Source organism: Centroberyx affinis, unplaced genomic scaffold (genome assembly GCF_046629955.1).
Source record: "Centroberyx affinis isolate AG114_WGS23_722 - 3 ecotype Tasmania unplaced genomic scaffold, CSIRO-AGI_Caff_v1 ptg004593l_1, whole genome shotgun sequence".
NCBI lineage: Eukaryota > Metazoa > Chordata > Actinopteri > Beryciformes > Berycidae > Centroberyx > Centroberyx affinis.
In genome coordinates, this window is record NW_027282210.1 from 107,303 (window position 1) to 131,129 (window position 23,827).

The window sequence follows — 23,827 nt, forward strand, 5'->3', positions numbered from 1 at the left end:
CAATCCTTGTCCATTTTAGTAGATAGAAATCAAAGTTATCCGTGTTCCCTCCATTGGAGTCTGATATAGCTGTACCTCCTCCTCCCTGGTCCGAGGACAAGCTCCAGTGTGATGCCCAGACTGCTGAACAGGTTATTGGCTGTCAGCTGTCCTCCACCAAGGAACTGCTTGACACCAAGGCAAAGAAAAGTTCATAAAAGGTTGTGACCAAACCAGTTATTTTATGAACCAGTTACACTGATCCTAGTTATTTGTTCCAAAAACGTTCCACCAGGAGAAGGGTAGCGATCTGTTTTAACCAGTTGCCAGTACCTGTTGCCTCAATAGCTTCCTCCTGTGTGCTGTCGACCTATTTGACGAGCCCCTTGAGACCCAGCAGCACCTACAAACCTACACAATATGAGGACTCATCACCACTGAATAGAGCTTTCTATAAACCTTGCCACTGTCGCTATTAACATGGTATTTCTTCTTATCCAAACAAGCACTACTACCTACATTGTATTTTATGTCCATTTCAGTTCTTTACATCCAGTACATGACACTTTTCAGCCACAGTTCTGCAAATGTGCATAATTCTTTGTATTATTTCAGAGTAATATCTTTTTTTTCCCCATACTTTATATTTATGTCTACACTTGCAGTGATACTGTATGCCACACTGCTTGTATGCACACAGCTACAGAAATTTGAAAGTATATGTGCAGTGATATCTATAGTCTACTCTCCATAATATGTATTGAATTGTCCTTTTAAATGTGTATGAGGTCATATTGTTCTTGTACTATCTGTGTCAGTATGTACTGTTACACCCTGTAAATTGTCATTATGTCACCCAGACAAATTATGGTCCTTTATTGTGCCTGGAAATTGCCTTTTCAAACTGTTCCACTCTTTTATTTCAGTTTCTGGAGTTGGATCATTGTTCTTGCCCTACCCCTACTCTACCCATTTCAAAGTCAGGTAGATATTACTCCATATCAAACACAATGTATAATATTTTTTTGTTTGTTTGTTTAGGGAATTTTATCTAAATGTAAATTGCATTGTGACATTCCGTTTGGGAGATCATTAATTAATCAAAACTAAATGCTACAACTGCACATTTTAACCAATCGGACCATTCATTTATCCAGTAGTTGCGTGAAAGCAAAGAGCTTTCCGATGCGTCTGTACTTGCGTACGTAAACGAGTGCCTTGTTTTCTCTCTGTTGCGTAACGTGAAGATCCACGTGAATCCCCTACCAACGGGGTCTAGACACGCCTACTGCCAGACGCTGTGCCCAATCATATGACAAATGCAAATTTCATCTGTCCAATCGGCATACGGTGGGCGTGGCTTATCAGCACCGGCCTCACGTTGCAGAAATGTGTCAAGCGCTTCGGAATGGATGACGGTGTGCCAAACTGGGACATAATCAAAAGAACATACTTTTAGTACAATTCGACTATCCATTTGGCGAATTTTATTTTCTTTGGGTGAAACACACTTGGATCAGAAGAGTTAGACTCCAGTTGAAGAACGAAGAATTGAAGTGGACTGACGTTAGCCATTAGGCTAACTATCCAAGCTAGCCAGCCACCTCGCGCACAGCACCAACGGACAGACAGCAGTGAATGTAAACAAATGAAATTCTATCATTGTCGTGTTTCGACTTGTTTTGTTTAGTTTTAGTATGCTGTTTTGAGTTTGAAATTCTTGTGTATAGATTGCTTGTTATATTCAAACCGTCAAGTGTGTCCTGGCTGTCAGTATTACTGGTGCTAACAGTTAGCTATCTAACAGTATATCTGTCATTGTGGGGGCCTAGTAAGTAAGTAGTCTAGCGAGTTAGTAGCATTGCTATAGCAAGATGACTAATGTTACTCTGACAGGTCTGCACTGCACGAACAACAAATGTGATTATCATACTAATACACCAGGCAGTAAAATGGCCGTGTACATATTTGCAGATGGCCAGCTAACAGTAACTGGTACAAGTGACTCTTTACTACCAGGCCTTACACACGGCTCCATTCTGTGTTTATAATAATATTATAATGTGTCAAATGTCATATGCAGTGGGCCAGATAGGTGGCGATATACGAAAACAATCATTCATTTATGCTTGTTTATGTTAGTGTATAGCAGCTGTGTCTGTGTGTTTTAGTGAAGAGCGATGGAGTAAAAAGTGTGAGTGTCAGGGTGAGGGTAAAGTGGGCTGTGCTTGGCTGTGCTTGACTGGCTTAAGTTACACGCTAAACTATGCTGTGGCTTGGGTCGTTGGGTTCATGTGGGGAGGGGGCGCTGACCTGTAAATGAGTGTCAGGGTTGTTTTGAATAGGAGCGGATCATATGCAGTTGCTCACGACTGTAAGAGGCTTGCTTTCTTCAGTGGATGGCAATAATTCAAATAGTCAGTATATTTGTGCATAGTTTTTTTTCTTCTGTTTATCCTCGATGTTAAACAATGGGCTTGTGCAGCTATATTTTACTGTAGTTACAAGCTGACTAACCAGGTTTTTATGGTGACCTATATCTTGGAGCACCTGTAGACTAGTTTAACTATCTGCTGTGTGTACCTCACCCCATGGATACTGAACCTGTAGTCAGAGGTCAGCAAGTTCAGAGGGGTATTCCAGAAAGCAGGATTGGCAAGTTATCCAGATCTGTTAACTCAGAATTCAGAATTCAGTAAATCTAGATCAGTTACTATGGCAACTTATGTTCTCAAGCTAACCTGCTCTGTGGCAGGTTTACTTGAGGCTGACTTGAGTTAAACCCGACTGAGCCTGCAGCATTTAAGCATCACACAAGTCAGTCAACTTTTCTGGAAAATGGCTTTAAACCTGTCATGGAAGATGACAGGTCGACATGGAAGCTCAAATTATTCGCAGGGCTTTACGCCGAGAGAGGGTGACCGGCCGCAATATATTTTATGACAGCCACCTGTAGCATATCATCGCGAGCGTTGCCGTTTTAAAATAATCAATTTATCTGAATAGCCTCTTTCAGCCTCTCATTTCCCCCTCACCTCTGTACAAACGTTATGCATCGGCTTCGTTTTTTCGCTACTGGAAGCCCTCTGTATAACATTGTAGATAGAGATAAAAGATAAATATTAATTAAGAATGTGATAAACCCTTTATATAGGCGCGTGTGTCCAAGGATCTAGTTGCTCTGATGAGCTCCTTCATGCCATCAGTTTGTCAGAGTGAGGGCCAGCTGCTCTGTGAACGGAGGTGCTGGGACCCTCACCTGTTTTACGGGCCTCAGCCTTTTTCCAATTAGCTACAGAGTGGAAGTGAAATAGCCTAGGCCTACATTTAAGCTACTATTAAGAAAATGAAGTAGTTATAAGCAAGTAAAATCCCACGAGTTTGAATAATGTTATTATACTTTTTTTTTTTAATTTGTTGCCAAGCGCATTTCATGCCGCCTGGATTACACCTAAATTAAATATATAAAAAAGTCATTAAGAGTGTACAATTCAGGCAATATGTTGCATCCTTCCTATTAACAATTAGTTTACAGAGGTCTGTTAAATGTTGAATGACTAAAACATTAAACGTGATAGTTAACTCACGCATTAACTCCATCAACAATTTTTTGACATGCCAAGTCTCACAAGTGTTGCTGGTGTGTTTTATTTGTTTTTTTGAAAATATGTTGAAATTCACGGTAAGCTGTCAATATTTCATGTTCGGCTGGAGTGAAATATGACGCTCTCCTCTGAATCCATCATTAATATATTTTCAAGAATAAATCGTGAAATCAAACAGATCAAAAACATTCAGTCTGTCTCCGAGTGGTTTTTAGAATCTCTAGCATACACAATAAGGATGCATAACGTTGCACGTAGCCACAAGATGTAAACGTACAACGGGCCAAGGTTAGCTAGCATGCTAAACTAGGATAATATCAACGCGATTTCAGTCAAAGTGAAACTCACCGGAGCTTTGCTCGTAAAATGCAATGAAAGGGGTGACGCTTGTGGGTCAAGCCTTTGGTTTTCAAGAGTAGGAGTCTTCTTAGTGTAAAATCTAAAAGATAGTACTTGTTGATGAACTTGCGAGAACGTTAGAAGCATATAAATGTTTCAGAAAGGGATATCTCTGCTCTAGTGTCTCGTGCATCAATCGAAAGAGAACGCTCCGCAGCGTGCATGCGCACTCTACTGGTGAGAACGGGGAACTTCATGGCGTTAACACTGTATGCTGGTAGTCACTGTTTAGTGCAGCTAATATGGGTTACACAAATATTTCAGAAACATTAGGAGATAGACACTTAATTTAGTAGGTCTATACCTATGTGTTTACAAACATTGCTTGGTGGTTCTTTGATTCCTTGTATAGCTGTTTCTCTTCATCTCTGCTGTTGCCATTTTGTACCTATTATCCCATATTATTCAGTTACTTCTCTTCAACTGTTGTGAGTCATCTTTTCCTCTATTTCCCACCATTTTCCCCTACTTCGGTTGATTTCATAGAGAACAACGTTGCTGAAGAGCTAAAGGGTGTAGCTCCCTACAGAACAGAAGCCCATCATAAGACTGCATTCCACTAGCAGACCAAGTAGGATTTGTTACTTATTTAGGCAGTGCCACTCAGCTCGTACAATTTCAATTTAAATGTATGATTTTTGCAGTTTTGCATCTCTTTGCCATCCGAGACGATCTGTTTTTTCCATTCAGATAGGCTAAAGGAAATGTGGTTTTGGTACTGTAGTATTGACCAGACATTTTGTGTTGGCCCTGGCCATGGTAAGACCTACTTAGGCTTTCTGTGCAATGGTATGGCTATTGTAAATTCCTATTCTGGCCAGTGGCATATTTTACCACAAACCCAAATGCAGCCAAGTTAGTTACACATGTCATCTGTGGTTGACTTAAACTAAAGAACTGTCCATGTTCTATACTTGGATAACAGGAAAAAAAAGATTGCAAATGATAGGACCTGCCTTCTTTAAACTTGTTAATAAATAAATAAATAAACCTAACCTCTTTCCCCTCTCACAAGTGGAAAGAGAGAGAGAGATAACATTGACTGTGGCATTGCCTTATCTGATCTGTTTTTGTGTTTTATAATTCTGGCAGGACTAGAACATCATCCATCCACCACAACAGTGATGTGTGCGTGCATGTGCACGTGTGCATTGTGGTGCTCCCACATGTGTAGTGCAGCCATGATGTCTTGAGTGTTGGTGAGGGTAGCTGTGTTCATACACTCATACAAATTGAGCAAGCCTGTTATGTAATCGTGCAGTGACGACCGTGTACTCACTGGTGAGCGGCGCAGGCTTGTCTATGTGCTTCTCTGTCTTTCCGCCTCTGTCTCTCAATCTCATCTGTCTCTTGTCTCACTGCTATCTGTATGTGTTGGTAGCCACAGAGTGTGTGTGTGTGTGTCACTGATATTTGGATGGCTGGTAGAAGACTGGCCATAGCTCCAGATAGAACACTAGAGAAGGGTAATGCATTATCTGACAGGTGGTGTTGTAATATTATGATGTTGTGTTCAGTTTCAGAAGAATACAACAAAACATGAACAATTTTGAAATAGAATTGCCAGGCTTGAGTTGAGACTAATATGGTAGGGGTTAGCCTAGTTTTTGTAACAGCTCTACACATTGGATAAGTCAGCTCAGGAATAATCTGCCCTGCTGAAGTGTCCTTGAGCAACTCACTGAATCTCTACTAGCTCAAGGGAGCTGCTCTGTAGCTGAGCATGGATGGGGGGCAAGCGAAAAGAGTCATTATGCAATCAAGTATCACATTATTATTACATTATTATTAGCAGTTTGTTTTGAATGGCATCTGGCTGAGTTGCGACTGGTCTTGGCAGTATCGGTGGATGAAATGTGCCCATACGGGTAAATCATAGATGATGGAGCTGAGTCAAAAAACAATGACTCAGTGTGACTGTCACATAGCCAAATAGTGTTAGGTAACAACATACCAGATTGTGTTTGTTCACAGTTGAGAACAATTAATGTAAAAAAAAACTAAATGTTTTATTACGGCACAGCAGGGTTTTTTTTATATTATATGCTTACAAAGGCTTTCACAACATCTGAATTTATATATAAGACATAGACATTGTCCTTACATCCACAATCTTCTCCCGGTCTAAGTATAAAAAAAAAAAAAAAAAAAAACACTGAAGAGGCCATTCAAGAGGCACTTTAGGAAAACGTACTAGTGGAGCTTATTCAGATTCCTTGTGCAAGGAAAAGAAAATAATACCTAGATGTCGTCATTCATCTTAAGAATGTCAACGTAAACCCCTGACAATGTTTAGGGTGAAAAAAAATGAAACTAACTAAAGATTAAACAAGCTTGTGCCTCATTTACTTAATTTTGATCCTAGACTTAAAATGTCTGGAAAACATTGCAAAAGTGAGATTTAGTTTTTTTTTGTGGTAGGAGAGATGGTACTTAATGGCCAAACATGAGTTGTATAGATATTTTGAGGCTGTAAAAAGTTTAATTGTGCTATTAATGGTAGTAAACAATAGTGAGTTTTAGAGAACTATATCTTGACTTATGGGGTAAGGAATTTCCTAGCACATTTCCTTGCAAGAATTTGAAGGCCTTTTTGACCTTGTCCACCAAGTTCCAACCCATTGTATTGAATAACAAAATATCAGCCTATGAACCATGAGACCCTTTATGAGAGACAAATACATACTGGCCAAAAACAAAGCATGCTGAATGTGGTGGTATGTCATTTGTGACAATTATTTCTTGAAAATGTATAAATTGTGAAATCATTTTCAGTCCCCATTAAGCCCATGCACAATGCTAAACCTAAGTGAAATGAAGACTGTAGATAGGTCTAGTCGCTAACTATTTAAGATCAATTAGATTTTTCTGTCCCATAGCACAAAATGACCATAATATATCTGTGGGCGTTTGATAGGGTTGTTGATCAATGCCAATGACTCAAAGATTACTTTGGCAGGTGCTGAGAGTTCTGGCATTCAAAAACTCACTTTCCAGCCCCTACTCTGTGCTATGAGCAAATGGCCAGTATCATAACACATTTCATTCTCAAGCCATAAAAACAAATGACAAAGCAGTATTATTAGGGGTCCAAGCACGTAGTGCTGGAACCCTATTGTTTTTGCTTCTTTCTTTCTTTCTTTCTTTCTTTCTCTCTCTCTTTCTCTCTTTCTTTCTTTTTCTCCGCTAAAAGTATCTGCAGCTCAGAAACCGTAAGTCCTACAGCAGCCACATTTGGCAGGTGGGCTCTTACGGTGCACCGCTACTCAGGCAAGGCAGCCCATGCACATTGGCCAGATGGTGGCGCTATGACAAGCAACTTACGTTTTGGCCAATAACTTCTGAACCGTGTGTCGTAGACTGAAAATTCTTGTGCTCGTAGATTCTTTGGAATGTGCCGAGTCCAACCCATATATCACTTTCAATGTCCACCATATTGCATTGTCCGCCATTTTGAATTATTTAACAAACACTTTTTTCACAACTCCTCCTAGGTCGTTTATCGAATTTACATGAATCTTGGTCTGGAGAATCTTGGGACCGTCCTCTTTCAAAGTTGTATAAAGGTTATTGATAGGTCAAATGGTTTGGCTTTTATCGACCAATAAACTTTTAACGAAACATGCCGTAACACTAAATTGGCCATAACTCATTAACCGTCCATCTAATCAAGCCAAAATTTTCAGCACATGTTGAGAAGTGTTGCATGAACACACCCACAAAAGCATTTTGAGCTGTACCACTAGTGGGCACTACAAATGCAAAAAGTTCATATCATAATTGACTGCATAGATTTTTATGAAAATTTTTACAAATGTTCTAGGATGGTGTCCAAGTCGATCCATGAAATTTGGTCATTATTGATGAAAGTGGGCGTGGCTTATTGCATAATAACCAAATCTTCATTGGTATTAAAGTCACAACTTCAAAAATTCATTAAAAATCAGCCGTATGTCCTCGAGAGCTGAAATTTTCATTTTCGTGTCAGCTGAAGTGAGGTAAATCTTTCGTACACTGGTACCTACCCCCAATTCTGACGTCGCCCCCCCCTCTGTTTATAGCAAAAACTGACTGTGTTCCCACAGTGTTGTCCTCCTAAACCATACGTTACAGGAAAAAAACAACATGATTTTTGAAATCGCCATACCTTAATTAGTAAACAGCCCAAAAATTATAATGATATCTTGAAAACTGAGCGCACAGTAGATGGAAATGTGCAGCTGCAAATAGTTTGATAAATTGACAATGTGATATGTTCAAGATAGTTTGATCAATCTTCATCAAACTAAATACAAATGAAATAATACAGCTCCTTTCTACAATTCAGTTCTTTTGAGAATTTATTTTCTACTACAATCCTGTATTACTTGTGCTGTTATTGTTTCTCACTGTTTTTTTTCTTTTCCTCTCAGTCCTACAGTGCTAAAGGCTGTGACTTAGGTCCAACATTCAGCACTGATTGGATGACTGCAAATTTACCTGCACCACATGGAACATGGTCCCCGTTATGTGCATATGAAGGACCCTGTTGACTACCAAAATTGGATGAAATTCTGTTGATTGGTGACCAAAGCGCGGAGATGCCTGGAGGAGAAAGTGGTCCAGATGGGGAGGAGCCTGCGTTACCGTCGGCAACAGGAGAAGGTGGAAGGAGGGAGAAGGTATCGCCGAGGCAGCAGGGTGGAGGAGCGGGGCAGGGGCGCCTCAGGGGAGAGGAGAGTGGAACTTCAGGTGGAGAGGCAGGACAGGAAGATGAGGAGATGACCAGCGGATCACATGATCTCTCTTCCTCAGCCCATCACAGTCCTGGCAGCACCACAGGATCCACCTCAACCTCCACTAAGAGGTATATGCCTTTTTTTCCCCTCTTGATTCCATGCGCCCTGACTTCTTGCATATCACTTAATTCCACACTGACCTGAGGTGGTGTGTCATCTCTTCCATTCCATCTCAAAAAGAACATAAGAAAGATTATTAGAATAGATGGAAGGACCATTGAACAATAAAATGCAACCAGCAGCACTTATTATTATTTGATCAGAGTGAGGCAATGAGGGCCACTGTCCCACTGTGTAAGTTCCTGGACAAAATTTGTCTTAAAATTGTGCTGAAACCTGTTTTCTCTCCTCCCATTCCTTCTGGCTCATCCTCCTGCTCTCTCCACAGCTCGCTGTCTGGTCAGGCAGGCCAGCACACTGAGGGCAGCAGTGGCAGGTAAGCTTGTACGTGTGTGTGTGTGTGTGTGTGTGTGTGTGTGTGTGTGTGTGTGTGTGTGTGTGTGTGTGTGTCTAAGCCTTACATTTTTAACAAGCACCAAATGCACTGTGTTGTATGCGTGGCCTAAATATCTCATCCTTATGGCACCTCCAACTGTGTGTGTACCAGTGAGAATGCAGATGCTGGCAGAGGACAGGCCCACAGAGAGGTGATGATGACAGTGGCCGAGATGAAGAAGAGGCTTCCGTCAGACAAACGCAGTCGCAGTAAAGCCAGCACTGTGGAGGCCTTACATTACGCACTCAACTGTGTCAAACAAGTGCAAGGTAACGTGACCAAATGCATGTCTGCTGCAGACTGACACTTTTCTGGCTCACTATCATAATAGTTTCAGAGACGCTAATTGCCAAGTCCTTTTCTCTCCGACTAGCCTGATATCTTTTGGTTTCGTGTAAAAACCTAGACCTGAGGGATGAGCATGTGTGTTTCTGTTGTCTTCTCTAGCCAATAGTGAATACTACAAACTGCTGATGCATAACGGCCAGGAAGAGAGAGGAGACGCCACCATTTGCACCCTGGAAGAGTTGGAGAGAGTCACCTCTGAACACACCCTTAAGAACACGGTATGCAGACACACACACACACACACACACACACACACACACATACACTGCCAGTCAAAAGGTTGGACACATGCATTTTTGTTTGTTTTCACATTTTAGAATAATATTTAAGACATCAAAACTATGAAATAACACAAAAGGAATTATGCAGTGCCCAAAAAGGTGTTAAATCAAAATTATCTTATATTTTAGATTCTTTAAAGTAGCCACCCCTTGCCTTGATGGAAAGGCAAAGGCTTTGGAAAGAAATTCATACATAGGCATCAACTTCACTATTTATATTTGTCAAGAAACAAATTTCACTGGTAGTGTACAAACATACACACAACTCAAAGGAACTGACGGCATTATCACATCTCTAAAAACTACATTCTGCCCTAATTCTTGCATACATTTTTCACTGAACACATGCACTCGCAGCTTTGCAATCATGAGAACAAACATTAGCTACATGAGATATGTTGTGTGCAGTGGCTTCAATAGCTTTTCATTTCAGTTTCCTTTTTGGAAGCCCTTTCAAGGCTCCATTACAGTTCAAACAGTCTCAAAAAAGCACTGCGTCACTCAGGACAAACACTTTCATATGTATGCGCACGTTTGCATCGTTTGTTTTTTGCTTTATGCTTGGGCGGGCGTGTGTGGGTGGGTGTGTGTGTTTACTGCTGTTGTGTGTCTGTGACTTGGCTTGCTTGTGTGTGTGTGTCTCTCTTGTGTGTGTGTGTAGGATTCGTTCGTGGTGGTTTTTTCTCTGTCGAGTGGCCGTGTGCTGCACGCGTCGGAGCAGGCTCCCAGCATCCTGTGCTGCAAGAGGAAGTTCCTGGAGTCGGCCAAGTTTGTGGAGCTGCTCTTCCACCAAGACGTCAACGTCTTCTACTCTCACACGGCCCAGCCACACCTGCCACCCTGGAGCAATTCGCACACAGGTATGTTTGTACCGGTGTTATTATAGCTTTAGATTTTTTATTAGTTTTCATTTTATATAGTTGTCAATTTTTATTACACTTTCAGTTAAGTTTCACTTCGCTCTTTGATAGCAGTTCAGAACAGGTGTTTTGTATACGTTTGTGTGTTATTGTGTAATACAAACAATAAATCATAAATAAAAAAATACATATTTACATGAATTTTTTAATTTATCCTCAACTAATGTTGGAACCATTTGGTTTCATGCTGCACAAATGAAATGCACTAGCAGACTCAACAATAATCTAAATTCAGACCATGTAGCTCAAAATAATCCCAAATGGGACTCTCAAGTATTTGAGTCTTGCAAACAGTGAGGCATTGGCAACGCTGGTGCATCCTCTGAGACCTAGAGGTGCTTATGGGGCCTAAGAAGAAGGTTTATGGGATAAGCCTGTGGCATCGTTACCGTTCAGCAAAAATATTAGCCAAAAATTATCTACCCAAAATTCATTGTCTTTTTTACCCTACACATAAACAAAGACAAATCCTAAAAACATTTCACACACACACACACACACACATATATACTGTATATATACAGTACTGTGCAAAAGTCTTAGGCATATGTCAAAGATATCCATAAAGCGAAGATGCTTTCAAAACTAATGAAATGAAAAGTTTCTGAATATCAAAAATTTACAATAAACAGCAGTCTACTGACACAGATAACAAACCTTACTCTGCTCTCTCTCTACAGCAGCGGTTCTATTTGAGTGTGCCCAGGTCAAGTCCTTCTTCTGCAGAATCAGGTCAGTATTTGTTTAGTATTTATCTCTGTAAGGGTCATTTCAGATACTAGGCCCCCCATGATTCCATGATTCCGTGATTTTTCTTGGAAAGTAGGTTGTCCATAGAAAAATAGCCGTACAATCTTGCAGATCATCAGAAATGCCCTGCAATTACATATCTGTATCACTAGAGGGCAGCTGAGGGTCTCACATACAGCCTGAGTACACCATGGGACCTTTTTATGACCCATACAGCCCAGAAAACCCCAAATAACAAATATTTCTGTAACGCACTCTTACAGACAAAACTGGTAGCTGAATAGATATGAATGCATCAATCACACACACATTGTTCACATAATATCCAATGAAACTTCTAATTCTAATGTATGTTTTTAGGGGCGGGAAGGACCGTGAGGGTGAGATGCGTTACAACCCGTTCCGGATCACTCCCTACCTGCTGAAGGTGCAGGGAAGAGGGGCCGGAGGGCAGGAAGAGGAGCCGTGCTGTCTGGGACTGGCTGAACGCATCATCTCAGGATATGAGGGTATGAGTACCAGCACCGCAGACTGCACATGACACAAGGAGCCTTCCACTTTTTTAGGGATGTGATTTTCAGCTGTTGTTGTTTTTTGGACACACAACCCATCCACACGATTACTGATTTCCTGCTATTTTCCAGACATAATATGGCCCCACCGAAGCCAGCTCTTTACTTATTCAGTACCTCAGTATACTCATGCTATGTATTAAGCAGGAAGAAACATCCCATTGGCATACTGCCTTATCATAGTGCTGACGTTGGTATTATTCACTCCTGCAGCGCCTCGGATCCCCATGGACAAACGTATCTTCACCACCACACACTCTCCTGGCTGTGTGTTCCTGGAAGTGGATGACAGGTCACCACACACACTTACACATGCACAAACTGAACAGAATTGATCTCGAGCTATAAGATGCCAGTGTGTTGTTCGAACTAACTTGATTGTGACTATCCACAGGGCTGTGCCGTTGCTAGGATACCTTCCTCAGGATCTGATTGGCACATCGTTGTTGACTTGTGTTCACCCTGAGGACCGCTCCCTCATTCTCTCTATGCACCGGAAGGGTAAGTATTGTTTACAGTGGCCGACCAATCATTCAGGCTCTACTACAACTTCCACCCTGATCCTGTTGTTCTTACCCGCTCTCCTCTCACCATCTCGTCTAGTGTTGAAGTATGCGGGCCAACCTCCGTTTGAGCACACACCGGTGCGTCTGCGTTGTCAGAATGGAGACTACGTCACCCTGGACACCAGCTGGTCCAGCTTCATCAACCCTTGGAGCCGCAAAGTGGCCTTCATCATCGGACGGCACAAAGTCAGGACGTAAGGGACAGCGCACGCACACACACACACACACACACAAATCTACACTAAGCATAACAATTGTTAAGTGTTTTATCTGCAACAAGTGCGCTAGCCCCTTTCTAGGTGCTCAGTTGGGGGGTTGGGGTGGTGGTTATGCATGATTGGAGTGAGCAACTACGTTTACTTTTAAGACTCCAAAACTTGTTAAAGGTCCCATATTATGAAAAACACGTTTTTCTTTGCCCATACACATATACTTTAGTCATCCCTCAACCTAACAACCCCCAGAATGTGAGAAGTGAATGCCTCTGCATTGTTGCCCTAGCCTCCTCCCTGGGAACACATGCCAGAAAACGAGCCGTTTTGATTTGGCTCCCCTTGTGACGTCCCAAGGGGAGCAATTTGCATACGCCGACCTCCAAGGTGGATAACCACTCCCACTCCTCTCTGCTCTCTGTGCGCTGTCGGCCGCCATTGTTTTCCTTCGCTGCTACAGCTTAGCAGATGTCAAAAGCAAGAGCAAAACATGCTAAGTGTTCCGTTGTTGGCTTCAAGGCTGAACACAGAGCTCTACATTGTCTCTCAGCATCGGAAGATAAAAATATATTTTTTTATAATAACGTTCTGACTACAGTAAACTTAGACCAAATTTGCGTGTTTGTGCTAACCGCTTTACCTCGGACTGCTTCGTAAACGAGTGTCAATACAAAGCAGGATTTACATCAACACTGCTCCTGGAAGATGGAAGATGGATTTATCCCAACTGGATGTGGCCCAACAGCAAATGTGCAATCGGTAAGTGTCGCCACTTTGTGATGATATTTACAGTTGGGTACAGTCAGCTGGGCTTGACAACATGTCGAGGTTTGCTAACGTGTGTAAAGTTATGTTCCATTTGCTTGTTTGCGACATTGTTTTCATGTTTGTTTTTTAACACAGTCTATGGTGGTTACTGGATTGCAGTATATTGTAAGGTGTAGGTATTACTCATGATGCAATATCCTAAACAATATTTGAGATAATTGGTTGCATTAAACATTGCTATTCCCTGCTATGGGGCCAGCACATCTCAGACAGTCGTTAAATAAATATACAAATGTTATAACAAAGTATAAACTATAGTATAAAATAATTTATGACTCAAAATTGCACATTTTGCTACTCGCCAGTGTCAGGCCACACTATGCAATGTATATTCTTTTGTAATGGAACAACTGATGACTTCTGTGTTTCTGTTACTCCACAGATTACGTCGATGAGTTGATGGACCTCATCTTTGATCAAGTCTTCTAGGACCCTGCACCTCATGTGAGCCAGGTTTTGAAGATCCCCATCCCAGAAGACTTGTGCGCACAGTCTGACAGGCCAGCCAAGGTGGACGTCATTGCAGCCACATGTCTCGGTTCAATCAAGAGGCAGTCTGAACCCGACACAGCTGGCAGCATCAGGGAGCTCACAGCATTTGCACAGCACCACACACACTGGTATCAATACTCTGACCCTGTGACCTAGAAAGCCCCAGCACTAGCTGACAAAGGATCTGTAGGCTAGACACTGAGAAGAGGGTACACATACTGTCAATATATTTCATTTGAATACTTAGTCTCTTCTATTGTTGTTTTGGTTATCTGGCATGAGGTCAGGTTGTAGTTGGGTGTTTTCCACGAATACATAAGATGTGTACACTCACAGATGTAGATTTTGTAACATAAGCAGCCCAGTATGGTCCTCTATAAGCAATATGTTATGTTTCTACATGTGCCTTTTTTATGCCTTTTCTAAAATAAAATAATTTTATTCTGTATGAACAGTCAGTGTTGTGGTTACTTATTGGTTTCACATTTAATTTACATGGGGTGTGTAAAGGGAAAAATGTATATAATCCCACACACAGTGTCTATACTTACATGGTGCTTTACTACATTTCAATGACTGAAATGTAATAAAGCACCATGCAAGTGTAGACAGTGTGTTGGATTATATTACTTTTTCAGTAACTTTTGTCCTATGCCCCTGTCACTAAAAGACTTTTAGGTGTGCTAAAGTTTTTTCTACATGGATGTGTAATAAAGTATAACAACACACAGTTATTTTACTCAAATTTATTGTCATGTAAAGTATTATCCAAAGTCACATGTTCAAATCAATTCATGCACAGAATGCATAAAAGAAACTTACTGCTCTCTACCTCTAAGCTGTAAGGGCCCGTAGTCTGCTTTATAAATGTTCATTGCATTCTGTAGTTAGAACACATTCAAACATACAGGCTCCAGACCAGGATGATCAACATGCATGTAGGTGGATCCTGAAGCTGCTTCATTCTTCTGGTAACCTAAGGAATGAGAAAGGGTAACTTACTGAATTTTGCAAGCTTTATACGAACATTACACTGACGATTACGTTTATCTATATTATATGTTTATTAGCACAGACAATTTAGAGTAGATGTGAGTACTGTACAACCTAATGTACAGGACAAACAAAGGTGTCAACTCTAAAAGAGGTAAGATGTTATGTACAGGGGGAATGACCAGCAGGCCTCCATGAGATGCAGTTTTTGAATATTTCAGCTATAGTTCTAAAACTGTTGAGCTAGCGTTATAGCTGAGTAACTGAGTAACACTGGCATAAATTACGACAGTCATATGTCCAAATGGTAGATAGCATGGGACATAACCATATGTTTGCCGGTGTCGTGACAATATTTGTATCCACTGCAGATGAGTTCTTTTGCGTCTTCACATCAATTTGATGTATTTGAACATAATAACTACATAATGTCTGGTGTGGATTTGTTTTCCTATCGCTAGCCAGTACAACGGCAATTGGAAGATTCAATGGCAATTCATGGAACAACATTACAGCAGCTATCCAAGTAGCCAGCTAAAAGCTACCGACACCTACTGTGTTGACGAGCTTACTAGACAGCCTCAAACCACCGGCACCGGTGAACGTCAGGCTAAAAACGAATCAAACAGACCATACGGTATAGTTACAGTGCGAGACACTCCGGCAGGTAACGTTAGATATCGTTTTTATGGGATACAAATTTGTCCGCTATGGCTATCCAGAAAGACCACATAACGTTAGCCGCCGCAACCACATACACACACACGGTGAGAAAGTAGGAAAACAGTGAAATTTCAACCTACCAGTCAGAGACATCCTGCTGTAACCGTGTCTGTAAAACTTCGGCAGTTGCATCCTCTTGTTCGGTTGACAGATTCCGCCTCAAAACTATAGGTTTTACATGTTGTGTCACGGAGTTTTCTTCTACAAGCAGCTGCCACATGGTCTTGGAGTTTTTCCGCGTCTGCACCCCCCCCTCACCCCCCCACCCAGCCGATCAGGTGGCCAATCAGAGCAGCGCCTCATTACCAGAGCATCCCCGCCCACTCAGAACAGCGCATAGTTAATGAGGGGAGAAACTGAGAAGATGGAGAGGCCCCATAGAGCCTGGATTTGGGTGTTTTTTTGCAACAGAATTCATAACCTTATTTTAAAGACCACTGAGAAATGTTTTAAACAGCTAAAAAGAGCATAATATGGGACCTTTAACACAAAAGTGCTGTGGTAGGACAGTGTTGTTGTAACTAAGAGAATCACCAAACAAAATATTAAATTAATGTGTTGGCTTAGCCACTACAGTTAGAAAATCACCAACCTACTTCCTGGTATGTAGATGTACAGCTTACCAACCTAGCTCATGCTTGTTTGACTTGTGTATGAGCGCATAATGTATTTACCTTATGCAGCACTACTGGGGCTCTGCATACCATAATTCTCTTAAGCACTATGCATTGCAAAAAGTGTTACACATAATCCGAATACACAGAGCCAGGCTCTTATTGGGGTACTCCTCCCTTCACTATTTTTTCAGATTTTCTAACAATGTATACAAAATGATGACATCCCTGTGCTGTTTGTCTTTGTCTCTAGGAGTCCGCTGAATGAGGATGTGTTTGCTGCTCGGACTAAAGAGGATTTTCCAGTCACCCATGAGGAGATAAAAGATCTGCAAGCCAAGATCTATAAGCTGTTCCTGCAGGTGACTACAAGCATGTACATAGGTGTACTCCTTACACATGCATACACACACACACACACACATTTGCATGCATATTTTGCATGTTAAACATGCAAATGTTATAACACCTATAGGCTGGTTAGCTTACAGCGAGAGCAGCAATAGAATAATTTTCAATTCCTAAATCATCCACATGACAGTCAATAGCAAGGAGTGGAAGATCAGAGCCATAGTGCCTTGAAAATAACAATAGAATAACAGGAAAAACAATAGAACGTGTCATCTGATCTTTTGTTTTTCTTTTGGTGTGTGTGTGTGCGTCAGAGATTCTCCAGTACCTTCATCTGTTTGTGTTTCTCCTCCACAGCCGGTCCATAACAATGGTTCCAGTGGTTACGGCAGTTTGGGAAGCAACGGCTCCCATGAGCACTACATCAGTGTAGCTTCTTCCAGTGACAGCAATGGCAACCTATGGGAGGATTCACACCGCGAACCGGTGAGATTTCACAGTAACATCACTGGCCAGCAGGCCACACGTTGGCACAATTAAATAACGCTGCTGGCAAAGTTAATCACGCTCATACTGTGTGTGCACATGCTTGCTTGCAGATGACTCTGCAGCAGATCTGTGCTGATGTGAACAGAGTCAAGAGTTGGGGCCAGCAGGCGTACCTGGATTCCAGAAACAAAATGACTCCTCTGGGCAAACCTGCCACAGGTAGTGCAGCACCACACATACTACATTATTGCTGAAACATGTGCATGTACCTTCACTCATCACATCCTCACAAACTTTAATACATTTTGCAGCCTGACAAAACATTTTAAAAACATTATTTATCCAGGGAAAGTGAGCATTCTTTTCAGCGACACCATGCTTGTTTTACAGCATATCACATTTTAATATTGGCTAAAATTGCCCTTTGTTCCCCCAGCACCTCTGCCCCCCCCAGCCTCCAACGCTGGGGCCAGAGATCGTGAGGAAAGCAGGAAGCAAACACACATTCCCTCCTATCAGCAGATCAACTGTGTGGACAACATTATCAGGTGTGTGGAGATAGCATCATCTTGTCACTCTCAGTTTATTAACTCTATGCTTGAGCGACTAATCCCTGTCATACTATTTATTGTGTGTGTGTGTGCTTGTGGTGTTTGTGTGTCCCAGATATCTGGAGAGCTGTACAGGTCCGGCTCTTAAGCGCAAGAGTGAATCTCGTTCCCTGGCTACTTCTTCCTCCTCATCTTCTACCTCTGAAGACGACAAGCCTACTGGAGCCACAGAAACCGCTCAGGCCAGCTCAGATGGTAGTACACACACACACACACACCTACCATATTCCCACTTTCACGAACATCATTTGATAGACGTTCTTCATGCAGCCTTACATTTATACCCTTCGTCTGAAATTGAAAATGTTTTACATTTGCATCAACGTATCAGTCCGATATCATGTGGGGAAAGTATTGCAATATTCCTTCCAACAGCAATATCACCTATTCCTTGTCTTCTTTTTTCTCTGTGTCCAGTGGTGGTGTTGGACAGTCAGGTGTCGGTGGGCTCTACGGCAGCAGCAGTAGTTGGAGCGCCTCTGACAGACATCACCATGTCCACTAAGGCCATGAGCGTGGTCTCTGTCACCAGCCAGTGCTCCTACAGCAGCACCATAGTCCATGTGCCACAGCCTGAGTCAGGTACAGGATACCACACAAACCTTCCTGTACATGTGTTACATTTATCTGTGTATCTGATAATATGAACCACTAATGATGCACTTTTGCATCTGCTCTGTATCTAGTTATGTGGAAAGTTGGTGATGCATATTTTTCACACCCCAAGGAATTAGTAGAGTTACTGCTCAGGTAAGGTCTGCAATCTCACTTTTGAAAGTGTTGCGAATCTCATTCCCTTTTCTTCCTTGATGCCTTCCCCCAGAGGTGACTGCGCTAGAGGATGCACCGATGGGCAGTGAGCCTGCTGACCCTGCCCCAACCCCTGCCCGTCCAGCCCCGAGCCCCGCCCCTAGCCCCGCTGCAGAGGAACTACGTTTAGTGGGCCTCACCAAGGAGGTGCTGTCAGCTCACACCCAGAAGGAGGAGCAGGAATATGTGGATCGTTTCCGCCATCGCATCCTCCAGAGCCCCTACAGTTCCTATCTACAGCAGGACAACAGCTCCATGGCCCACTCCCACCACCCAGGTCTGTGTGTGTGTGTGTGTGTTTCAAAGCATGATATTTCACTGATATTTTCAATTGTTTTGATACTACATCTGTGTGGAGATTTTTAGAGAGGCAACAAGTTTTGTGAATTCTGATACATTGGTAAGTTTAGTGGAGCTCATTCTGCGGCCTGTATCCATCTCACCCCAGGCGACTACATCATGCGCCCATTGAGCGCTGGTGGGTGGAACCGCTCTCGGACAGGGAAGCCTAGACACAAGCGGCCCAAACCGCAGGATTCATCAGACAGCTACGCCTCTCCACCTGGACCCCCTCGCCGTGTCCTCAACTCCTCCTGGCCCTCCTCGGAGTCCTCCCAGCCCCAGATGGGGGTGCCCTACAGCCAAATGTCCTCACTCCAGACGCCATACTTCCCCATGATGGGGACCCAGCCTGGCCTGGAGCAGCCAGAACCACAACAGCCGCCAGGAGTGACTCCCATGGAGCCGCAGCCTCCTGACCAATCCCAGCCCAACTACAACTTCAACATCATGCAGCCTGCTCAGAACCTGCCAGGCATGCAGTCAGTCCAGATGCAGCCCATCCAGAACCTGCAGAATATCCATAACTTTCACAGCCTGCAGCCCATGGCCCCAGCCCAGAGCATCAACCCTTACATGGCCCCAGTCATGGCTGTCATCCTACCCAACTACCCAACTTTCCCCCCGGGTTATCCATCCATTTATCCGCCATCCGCTCCGTCTATGCTGCCCCAGGCACCCTTTACCATGGCAGGCTTTGCCCCCGGCGCTGCCCCCTTTCCCCCGTTCCATCCTGGGCCCCACCCTCAGACTTCCTCAGGCCCTCTGCTTTGCTCACCCAGAGCCAGCTCCTCTGTGGGGGAAGAGGAAGAGGCAGCTGAGCCTCGGGCTTTGTTCTCCAGCTCTCGCTCAAGTTCTCCCCTTCAACTCAACCTGCTGCAGGAGGAGCTGCCCAAACCCAGTGAAGGGCAGAGCAGCACTGGGCACAACCACGCTGAGAGCCTACATGAACCACACGTTGAGGGGGTGAGTCAGCTCTCACCTGTCATCCTTCACTGCATGTGTCTACCATTTTATTATTTGTTATTCTTAATCAACAAATGAAAATAATAAAAATAATAATAATAATAATAATAATATAAAATATATAAAGTTTTACACTTGTATAACTTGTATAGTAGGTCTGACTGTTAACCTTTGCCTTGGTCAGGGCAATGTCCCTAGTGTGTCTGGAAACCACGATACCCAGTCCACATCCAGTGAGCTGCTTGACCTGCTGCTGCAGGAAGACGCCAGGTCGGGGACCGGCTCCAATGCCTCGGGGTCTGGGTCAGGGGAGTCTGGAGGCTCCCTGGGATCGGGATCTGGCTCTGGCTCCAATGGAACCTCCACCTCACTCACAGGTAGGAAGGAAAACACACACACACTTGCTCTGTCTGTGAAACATCTTCATGGTTGACACATACTGGCAACCATATACTGGATTGGCTTTTTTTTCTTGTCACACATTCTCTCCCATACACTACTGACTCTTGTCCCTATGCTTTATACTTAATTTTGATCAAGTTCAACTTTATTGTCATTCCACCTTGCACAGAAATCCAAAACCTTTTCTTGGGGTCACGGTGTCTTCCAAACAATAGTACACTGAAAATAAAATGGTGCACACAAGGACAATATAAGACAAAACAACAGTGCAATGTGTTGTTAACAATAGTAGTGTGAAGTAACTGATGCATAGCTCTCGCTGGGTTACAGGCAGCAGCAACAGCAGTAAATACTTTGCCAGCAACGACTCATCAGACACATCACACAAAGCCCGTAAGAGCCAGGAGGCAGCAGCAGAGCACCAACACAGCTTTGAAACTCGTGTGGAGAATTCCCTGTGGAGCATGATCCAGCACACCCCTGAGGCTGTCATGATGACATACCAGATCCATCCCAGGTACACACACCAACACCGCTTCGCTCTTTTCAAAATCGTTCCCTTGTACTAATTTAGATGCACATGACCAATCTTCCTTGAAAAACAAAAAAACTACCTTATTAGCATACTGTGTAAATATGAAGCTCTACACTGCAAAAGTCATTTAAAGTCAAGTATTGATTCCTAAAATCTAGTTTTCCTTAAAACAAGTGAAAGAAAATTTCAACCTAGACCAGGTGTACAATTGTCATTGGATAATTGGTTGAACAGGGTTTCAAATCTATTGGACAATGAATCCAAGGGTGGGAGTTGCCATAGTCAGTGTCCAGGTGCCACATCCCTAACAACATGTCAGAAACAAAAGAACATAGACCTCTCTTAAAGTTACAAAGATAAATGTACAAAAATTGTATTAACCTGTGTATTAACCTATGGAAAAGTATTGCAAGTACACAATATCACTGTGTAGGTACTTGATGAAAATCTCCTGACATAATGTACTTTTAATGAAGCCATTTGAATGGTGTGTTTCACTGTTGTAAGTACATAATGTATTAGGGAGTACCTACACAATAATATTGTGTACTTACTTTTCCATTGATTAATACACAGGTTAATACACTGGAATAAGCCCATTATAAAGTTAAGGGTTACCGATAATGTTGCTTGATTCAAGAACAATTGTAAACAAGGTGATTTGGAAACAAGTGAAAATATCTCACTCAATGGCAGATTTTCGTAACTTGTTTTAAGAAAAAATTTGACTTTGAGACACAATACTCAACTAAATGACTTAAGATGGATATTTTTTGGGTACTCCAATCCCACATTTCTCAACGCGGCCTCTTCATTCTGTATCCTGTGTTTTGTTTCCCCCAGGGACCAGAACGAGGTGTTGGCAGAGGACATGGAGAAGTTGCGTGTGCTTCAGCCCCTCCAGCCCTGGTTCAGCCAGGAGCAGAGAGAGGAGCTGGCCCAAGTCCACCCCTGGATCCAACAGCACACTATCCCACAGGAGATAGACACGCAGGTGGGGAACACACACACATACATACAAAAAAATACACATCTTCATGCTCACCTGAGCACATGTCTAATGTGGTTTTGTGTCTCTCAGGGTTGTGTGAGCTGCAGCTCAGCGGCAGGGATGGCCCACTCCCCCCACCCCCCTGTCCCTGACAGCTCCTCCCCTTTGGAAAGCCCCAAGCAGGACTCCAGTCCTACACTGGACACCTGATAGACCTGTAACAACCAGCCCTGCTGGAAACCTAATTTCCCACCATGCATCTCTCCTGACCAATCCAAAGGAGCGGGACCCTTTCCCTTAGTTTAAAGTTTGACACACATATTACACAATGTAAATGTATCAGAGGCTGGACCAGGGTGCGAGAGACAGAGGAGACGAGAGAGACGGGCATTTTCACTGGCAGGTCTCTGTCAGTCAGCCTAATGTGAACGCCTTTATTGGACCATAAATATTATACCTCTCTTCTCATTGTGTGTGTAGCCCCAGTAGGGGGTAGTTTGTATTTGAGTACAAGACTGACCAGAACCTCTGGCACTTTGAACCGCAAGATGCTCAATATGGGAAGAGGGTCCCATGGACACTGAACATGAGCTTTGTGTACACAAACCCAGTCTTGAGGGATGGGTGTCACTGGGTGACGGTACAAACTGTTGGACAGAGTACCAGGACAGAGCTGGCCCTGATTCAGTACCAGAACACACACCGGACTCTTCTCCTACAATGACATGGGGTACAGGTTATGTGTGTATCATATGAGGTCCTTTGACAAAATAGGCACTTACCATGGTTGACACATGGTGGATTCTTCGATGGACACCAAGACAAAGACGCATTTCTGCTGCTTTCTGTTTATAATGTTCAAATTCTATTCTTGTAAGTAAATTGTTATCAGAACGTGTTATTCCAAAGGTTGGTTTCCCCTTGCCCTAAACCTCACTTTTCATGTTAGTCTGGCTCACCAACAACAGCAGACATGTTTCAGATCTAATGAGGAGCACTTAGTCGAGCATCCAAGTCCACCCTGTTGCCCGAAATGTACTGTAGCGTACCCTTTCTCTACCAAGTATCCTGCCTGTACTTTACCCTACAGTACCTGTAGCCTAGTTCTAATTGTAAACTAACGGCGATACAGCGTGGCCCAGCCTTCACCTGATCCTGGGTTTACTTATAGAATGAATTGCTTTTAGACTCTGTGTTGCTGTCTGGTCGTGCCGTGTGTGTGTGTGTGTGTGTGTGTGTTCATGTGCGAGAGTGAGAGACGGATTCATTGAGGCTAATCCATTGTACTTCTGTGAATGTTCTGTCACTCTTTTTATTGTATTGCTTTCAGAATGCACGTGAACTTGTGAGCAAGTGTGTGTGTGTGTGTGTGTGTTGACCGATTGTGCTACTTTGAGAGAACTGCTTCCTTCGATACAGTTGTCCAGCAGTGCAAGACACACCAGGGTTTTCTACCATTTTTAGATCGAATGAAAGTATATTGCAGTACAATGTATTTTATAGAAAACGTATACAAAACAAACTTCACAAAGTGTGTAAAAAGCCATTTGTCTTGAATTCAGGGACTGTTTGTTTGTGACACAATGGAATGAATAAATTAACTATGACCTAATTTGTCCTCAGGTGCGATTGTTTGTCTGATTGTTGGAAATTTAAATTGTTCAAAGATGAAGGTGACAATGGTAAGTAAGGTAGCTAAAGAAAGGAAAGGCCACAACAGATGTATTGAAATGAATCACTTTGACAACAGCAATGAGGTAGCCTTCAGTGATAGGTG

At 42.8% G+C, this 23,827-nt stretch overlaps 1 protein-coding gene across 1 annotated transcript; it reads left to right on the top strand.

The window, feature by feature from the left end:
* The first annotated feature begins 1,372 nt into the window (after positions 1 to 1,372).
* On the top strand, positions 1,373 to 23,666 carry per3 (period circadian clock 3). Its single transcript, XM_071544508.1, has 23 exons — positions 1,373 to 1,619; positions 8,396 to 8,829; positions 9,150 to 9,197; positions 9,369 to 9,526; positions 9,705 to 9,823; positions 10,548 to 10,746; positions 11,487 to 11,538; positions 11,917 to 12,065; positions 12,342 to 12,420; positions 12,523 to 12,629; positions 12,732 to 12,888; positions 16,810 to 16,918; positions 17,265 to 17,393; positions 17,507 to 17,615; positions 17,833 to 17,944; positions 18,063 to 18,202; positions 18,425 to 18,589; positions 18,831 to 19,094; positions 19,266 to 20,122; positions 20,307 to 20,499; positions 20,855 to 21,041; positions 21,903 to 22,053; positions 22,141 to 23,666. Exons 2-23 carry the CDS (start codon positions 8,564 to 8,566, stop codon positions 22,258 to 22,260), a joined length of 3,870 nt encoding a protein of 1,289 aa, XP_071400609.1. The 5' UTR covers positions 1,373 to 1,619; positions 8,396 to 8,563; the 3' UTR covers positions 22,261 to 23,666.
* The last annotated feature ends 161 nt before the right edge of the window (positions 23,667 to 23,827 follow it).